We start from the raw sequence: 7,172 nt of genomic DNA, 5'->3' as shown, positions 1-7,172 counted from the left end.
TATCAATATATAGTATTACCACGGTCCTTTGACCGTGTCAAAGGTATCAAAGGTATCGGTATCAAAGGACCGTGGTATTATATAAATGTTTCTGTAGTTGTGGTGGTATCGCCCAATCTCCCATCACTATGAGAGGACTGATGCTCTGAGGCTGGAACAACACAAAAGGGACAAACACACACATTCTTTCATTCAACACTTTCATACAACACTTTCATTCTCCCATCACTACATCGACTACATCCTACATCCATCCAATATTAGAGGAGAGGAGAGGGAGGGAGCTGAGGAGAGGAGAAGACCAGTCCTCCTTATCCTCTCCTCTCCCTTGCGTGCGGGTGGGAAGAAGTTATGGGTGCTGTGCTTTTTTCTTCGGTGTTCCGGTGGAATTGACAATGTTGAGAGGAATATCTACGTCTCATCAATGATGCAAGGAAAGGCTAATCGGCAATCCTGGATCTCCGAGGATGGTTCGATTATGGATAAGCACCTTGGTCGTATGGTTGGCACTCTGCAAAACTCACGGTGAGAGAGCATCGCTGGTGGTGAGGAGAGCTTGATGGGCGATTTAGGCCTAACTACCCCATTTCTTTGAGTTTTGCTCACGGTCAATTGCTACACGTAATGGTCGTCTCACTTTCATTATTCCAGTAGCAATAGATATAAATGTCGTGCAATTTGAATACCAGTCGACACAGTTCGGAGATTATGTCGCCTTGTTGCCGCAATTTTGGTTCTTTGACCATTGTTTACTTTGGGGAACTGTGGCCTGTGTCGTCTTTACTAGATGGCTATCCAAGCTCGCCGTCCTCTGCAAGGCTGTCATGTGGTGTACCGATGTGAACACAAGTGTCAATTACTTTTTCATAGCGTACGATATGACGCTTGCTGTTGATACATTCGGTTTTGTTTGTTCATTGGATTTTTAATTTTATTTTTACTTGTTTGTGGGTCCAATGCGCGTTGGTGAAGCGCCTGATCACTAAATGCATGCAACACCGTCATGTCTGGAGTACGAAAGAAAACGGAATCCCATCTCGGTTGGCTCCATGCAGATGATGACTAGACGAGTAATTGATTAGTGTGATGTGCCAGGGACAGTAGTTCTTTTACTTGATGACAATACACATAACAACAACCAACATAAGTACAAACAACAACCTGTGGACAACCTGTGTGTTTTATCCCTTCAGATGGGCGTTCTAATGATCACCGTGGGGGGAGACGAAGTGGTGGACGCGCGAGAGCAGTACTATTTTTGAGATTTTGATGTGGGCAGGCATTGCGCTTGTCCCATCCTTCAGTTGGCAATACAAACCTGTGAATTGGACAGACGAGTAGATATATCCATGAATGAAGCAGGTGCGCACAAAAAAACCTCTTCGTGGCACAAGTTTCGTTCGAAATGAACACAAGAAGGTTATGTCGAACGAAGCATGCTGGTGTATCATCACAATCGCCAGGCACCACGAAACACACGGACACGGGTTAAAGAACACATAGACGCCACGATTAGAGCTCCGCAAAGATACGGAGCTGCCGATTCATGGTAGCTTTGACCACGGCCGCGCTCGGGCTAAGTAAAAAAAAATTCCTGCCTGAGTTGGGCTCGAGGTTCAGTTGCGATCAAAAAGAAATTGGGTGCCCGCGTACCCACACACGTCCCTTCTAAACTCCGGAGAAGTTGGAGCGAAGAAGCTCGCTTCCGCGTCCTTCACTGCACGCGCAGACTAGCGCGTGGAAATCGGCGCCGAATGCGTCGTACCGTCGGTACAAGTTGACGCGGGAAAGCTTGACAAACTGACAACAGCATAAGTGCACTTCCGTGCAAAAGACATTCGGCCCTTTGATGTGGTAAATGAAGTTGGTTTAATGGAAGTTGCAAATGCGCTGATCTCGGTTGGGTCCCGCTATATTGAAATAGATGCTCGCTATGTTCAACCATCCCCGACCACAGTGTCGAGAAACGTCGCCGACGTAGCCAACATTATAAAACAGAACATACCCCCCGAAGTGCGTCGAGTAACAACGGGCCTCGGATACGGGTCGGGCTCAGGTCGGGTAACACTTGGCGGCCTCGGGAACGGGCCGGGTCGATAAATTTAGGCCCGAGCAGTGTTCTAGCTACGACTGCCAACTTACAATTACCAGTTTTAATGAATGCTGCTTAACTGAAGTTATAAACACAAGACACAAGAGCCCCCTTTGGATTTCAGTTTTCTATCATAAGCACCAAGAAAAAAAAAAAAAAAAAAAAATTCGCGTAACACCAGTGACACTGTAGAACCTATCGGGGGTTCATTCAGCGAGGAGGAACCCCGATAGGTTCTACTGTGTTAATTTTTTCTGAGTGCATGTGATAGAAAGATAGTTGTCATTGAAAACCAAAGGGGATTGTTGTGTCTATAGATATGTAAATGATTTTTTAGTCCTGTATAGGGAAGAGCAGTGGGGTGGTGTTGGGAATAAATTTTGGACAACTTCAGTGGATGTACTTGTGGGCCTCAGGCTCACGTATGATGTCCCGCACCTAGGTCAGCTCCAATGTTTGGATCTCAGTTTGCCGATCTCTGGTTTTCACACCTGCTGGATGTACAACCCCCCCCCCCCCCCCCCCCCCAAAAAAAAAAGAAAGTGTTTTACCCTTCAAGTCAGACCATTCGAAGACTGTCAAAAGGGTGGTAGGCAAGGCTGATTTGGGGGCTGCGCTCTGCAAGTCCTGTGATCATTTGGTGGGCACCAAGTTTCAACAACAGTTGCGCAGACTCCAAGAAGGGGGATATCCGGCAAGTATGCAGACTTCAGTGGCGGAAGTTCTCATTAGAAAGGTTAAGAAACGGGTTTGCGATTAGGAAGATTGTCTGCCGGGTAGAACAGTTTGATACCCTATGTGCATAGGATGGCATGTAACTTGAAAAGAGTGGGAGCACGTTACGGTGTAAATGTGGTCTGCTCCGCACCCATTAAATTATGATCGTTGTGTGCAAAGACTAGTCACCCAAGAAGAAATAGCGAACATCATGCGTTTCGGAGCGCCGAAAACTTAGCGCTCGAGAAGTTATTGCGCGCCCTCCCTCTCAGTCTGACGCAAGGGGATTGCTAAACATCCCACACAGGTAGAGTAGAAAAAGATAAGACAAGCACGGCTTATCACGTCCAGCTTCTGCTGGGATCATACCTTCCCCCAGTTTTCTCGGACACCCTGTATACAAGGATGGACCCAAAAATAATAAGGACTGTTATTTATTTATTTATTTATTTCAAAATGAACGTATATTTCTCAGAACATTTCCAAAATTAATCACCTTCAAAGTACTCTCTCCCTGGGACACAATACACTTGTTCTGCTTTTTCCAAAACAGTGGTGAAACTCTTGCAAGGTGATAGCCTTCTTCTTTACCTCCTCCACATATTGAAAATGCTTTCCTTTAAGCTCCCTTTTCAGTCTTGGGAAAAAAAAAAAAAAAAAGCAGGGGGCAAGGTCCAGCGGATTGGGGGCAGAACAATTGTGATCCTGTTTTCTGTGAGAAACTGCTGCATGCTCAATGCTCTGTGTGCTGGAGCATTTTCAGCCACTCGCTTGAGTTTATTAAATCTGCATTTTCTCCAAACTGCATCATGGTTCTGCTTGAGCACTTCTATGGAAAAATGCTAGTTAACCGTCTGACCTTGTGGTACAAATTCAAAATGAACAGGCCCTTTCATGTCCGAGGAGGAGATCAACAGTCTCCATTATTAGAGAGGACTGAGGCCTTTTTTTTTTTTTTTTGGAGCCTCAGTCCTAAGAGAATTCGATTTGACAATAAGAATTTGTATTTCCTCCTCACCACCTTCTTTGTCCCCTTTCTCTTATGCACATTAGTATAAGTATCTCTACTAAGTGTTTGTATCAGAGCACAGTAGTGTTGTGTCGTTTACGTAGGTAACTGATTTTGCACAATATCATTTATGTGTACATTGAAAAGTAATGGACCCTTCCCTCGGGGATGTCACTCCTAATGTCTACAGAGTCAGAAAATGTACGTACAAAGTCAGTTATGTTATGTTTTGTTTTCTACATTTTAGGTATCAACTGATAAGCTGCAGCAATGTTCCACGTATGCCGTAATTAGAAAGTTTATGAAAGATTATGTCATGATTTAGCATTTCGAAGGCCTTACTCAAAACAAGGAAGACCCCCCGGTGTTATTCTTTTAAGTTCAGAGTCCTGTAAAATTTGTTCCTTAATATTGCTGTTTCGGTGGATCTGTGCTTCCTAAGACGGATATTACTAGTATAGACTAGGTCAGATATTACATTTTGTTTAATTAAGAATGCAGATAATCTATTTAGCATGACTGGTTCTAAACCTTTCGACAGTGCAGGTAAAACGGATACTGGTCAGCGGTTGGACAAGCTATTACTATCTCCCCCCTTCGAAAACGACTTTCGCCATTTTCGTTTGAGTAGGAAACGTGCCTGATGTCAAAGCAATATTATATATGTTTTTTTTTTTAATCCTTTACAGAATTTTTATTAAAAAAGCCATGAGAGCAGCATGGGTGTCGCTCTTGCAGTTGAGTTCTATGGCCAGGCGACATCCTCTGGAAGAAAGTATGCAACTACAATAGGACTAATTATCTAAATTGTTTAAGTAACTCTCTAATTAGGGGATGGTACGGAACGATATTCCCTATGGATGCTTTCTCTTCGGTTCCCTTGGATCCCATATAGACTATGGCCTTCACAGCTCCGTTATGGCGGATCACCTTTGTCACCCTGTAAGGCCCGGTAAACGGGACTCGTCCACCCGTACGAGTACGCAGTCTCCCACTTCCAATTGTGGTATCTTCGTGTTGCGACGTTTGCCGAAGTTCATTTTCATACGACGCCTGTATTCGACTCTCTCGTTAGGGGTCAGGGGTCTCTCATTCAGGACGAGCCGTTCCGTAATGCCGCGCTCCTTGTCTGCTTGTAGGATAGGAGGCGTCTGGTGGAGCGCGCCCTGGCAGGACGTGCTGGGAAATGCTGTGCAAAACAACAACGATTTGCTATCATCTCCGATCTCGTCGTCGTCGCACTGGTGTACGCACCGTCGCTGTGGTTTTGCAATTTTGCACAGCATTTCCCGCGATGCCCTCCCAGGGCTCGCGCTGCTCCCCGGAACTATTGCAAATGGCCTATTGACTATAAGCAGCAAGTTTTAACACTGGTAAAGCACCAACCGACGTCTCACGACAAACCTCAAGGGGGCGCCGTTTCTCTGTTGACAAGAACAAACCCTGCAGCTCTGCCCACAAAAGAACCTTACATCAGCTTATTTTGCCAACAGGGCAAAATTCTTCGACTGTTATGTTTGTGTAGAGTTAGTTTTCCACCAATCAATTCCCACCCAAAGTGGTGCAGAAAATTGGCCCATGTGAATGCTGCCTTGGGTTGTGGTAATGCAAAGAGTCGCAAAGTTTGCACATTAAATCTCAACAGTGCATCGCCTTCCGAGTTGACTAGTTCGCTATTTAAACTACCTTGTTTTGTTTTTTCTGGATGTGTGGAGGGAAATCCACAGCGTGCAACATGATTTTTAGAAGGTGACACTGCAAAGCACATAGTATGTAACTCGCGATCGTGCAACTGGAAATTTGAGACATATGTAGTTTACGAGAATTCTACCAGAAACTAGCCGTGACGTACTTGAACCGGTAGGCGAGCGTGCGATCGAAGAGTGGTGGATGCTTCACTAAGAGGGCTGCCACGGCCATGAGATGGAGGCGCTCTTTGTGAGCGTTGATGATGACCAAAAGGTTGTCACCAAATGTAGAGGAGCTGTTGTTCCTCAACGTGAGTCTCGGTGATGGAATTCCTTGGAGAACCGGATGTGCTTCATTCCAAAACATTGCTTCTTCTGGTAGTGTGTGTCTTTAACTGGGTGACTTTGTCGTTGCTCACGGGCCACCACAAACTACTTGACGTCATTGCTGCTTTCTTAATGTGTTAATCAACAAGCATTTTGTGCTCAACCATATTCCACTTCTGCAGGTGCGACGACGCGTCTACTTTTTGCCAATCGCAACGACATCCGTATGGTCGAGCTGGAATCAGATCGCCAGAGGGTGGGTGGTGCCAATGGATCACGAATCGTCATCGACCGGCTCGACGACGCTGCGGCTCTCGACTTCATTTATGACCTCGGCATTGTGTTCTGGACCGATGTTGGGCTGGAGCTGATCAAGGTAGCGTGATGCAATTTTGTATTTGCCAGTGTTCGAGGTAACTGGTTACTGTAACAAAGTTCCATTTTTTGATAACTTGCAACTAAACTCGGTACTTTTGTGCCGTGGTAACTTTCAGAGGAACTCGTTTCTTTTTCAGGTAACTTTGCCAAAGTAACTTACGCTAAGTTTCAAGTTACTTCTAATTTGCTTTTAACTAACGTACACTTATTTTCTTGCTTTCTTTCCGGTTCTTTCGTGGCATTTTATGCCATAAAACGTGATATTCAATCAATGACATTATTCTATTCAGGAAGTGAGAACCGCTGCCATTGAAATGAAACTGAACCATTGTGCACCCACAGGGAATACGATGCAAAGCGTTCAAATTATTAGACATAGACGAAAACGATCCGTTGCACTCCTCCGCTGGCAACCCAAGGTCGAACTGAACTGCTAACGCGCGCTGCTCCTGTGTAGTGCTATTTTGTGTCCGAAGTAACTTGGAAGTCACTCATTCTTTTTTTTTTTTTAGTAACTCCGTAACTGCGAGTTACATTTCAGGCTGAAGAACTTCCTTATTAACTTAGTTGCATTTTTCACACAGCAACTTAACTAACGAGTTCTTTTTGACGGGCAACTTCTCGATCTATGGTATTTGCCCATTTACGCCCCTGTATGTTCTGTAGGGGCGTGCACTGAATGGTTCTGGTCCTGAAACAACGGTGGCTTCGACGGGAGTCATATCTCCGGACGGTCTGGCCTGTGATTGGATTGGACGTGTCCTGTACTGGACGGACTCTGAGACAAATCGATTGGAAGTGGCGCGCCTGGATGGATCACATCGTAAGGTCCTTTTCTGGAAGGACCTCGACCAGCCTCGAGCAATAGTGCTTGTGCCCATGGATGGGTCAGTTACTTGCTCCTTGTTGAACCACACATATTTTATTATTTAAAAAATTCCTCGAGATTTTTATTGTCATC

General features: G+C 45.1%; 1 protein-coding gene across 2 annotated transcripts in view; it reads left to right on the top strand.

Moving 5' to 3' along the window:
• The first annotated feature begins 313 nt into the window (after nt 1–313).
• Nucleotides 314–7,172, top strand: part of LOC135394194 (low-density lipoprotein receptor-related protein 6-like) — a 29,019-nt gene continuing 22,160 nt past the window's right edge. For both annotated transcript variants that reach the window (XM_064624797.1, XM_064624796.1), the window contains exons 1-3: nt 314–525; nt 6,016–6,209; nt 6,878–7,098. In XM_064624797.1, coding sequence (XP_064480867.1) covers nt 468–525; nt 6,016–6,209; nt 6,878–7,098 — 473 coding nt within the window. In that variant the 5' untranslated portion in view covers nt 314–467. The remainder of the gene's footprint in view (nt 526–6,015; nt 6,210–6,877; nt 7,099–7,172) is intronic.

This window comes from Ornithodoros turicata, chromosome 5 (genome assembly GCF_037126465.1).
Source record: "Ornithodoros turicata isolate Travis chromosome 5, ASM3712646v1, whole genome shotgun sequence".
NCBI lineage: Eukaryota > Metazoa > Arthropoda > Arachnida > Ixodida > Argasidae > Ornithodoros > Ornithodoros turicata.
The sequence above is the reverse complement of the archived record's forward strand: the minus strand, read 5'-3'. Positions and strand labels throughout refer to the sequence as shown.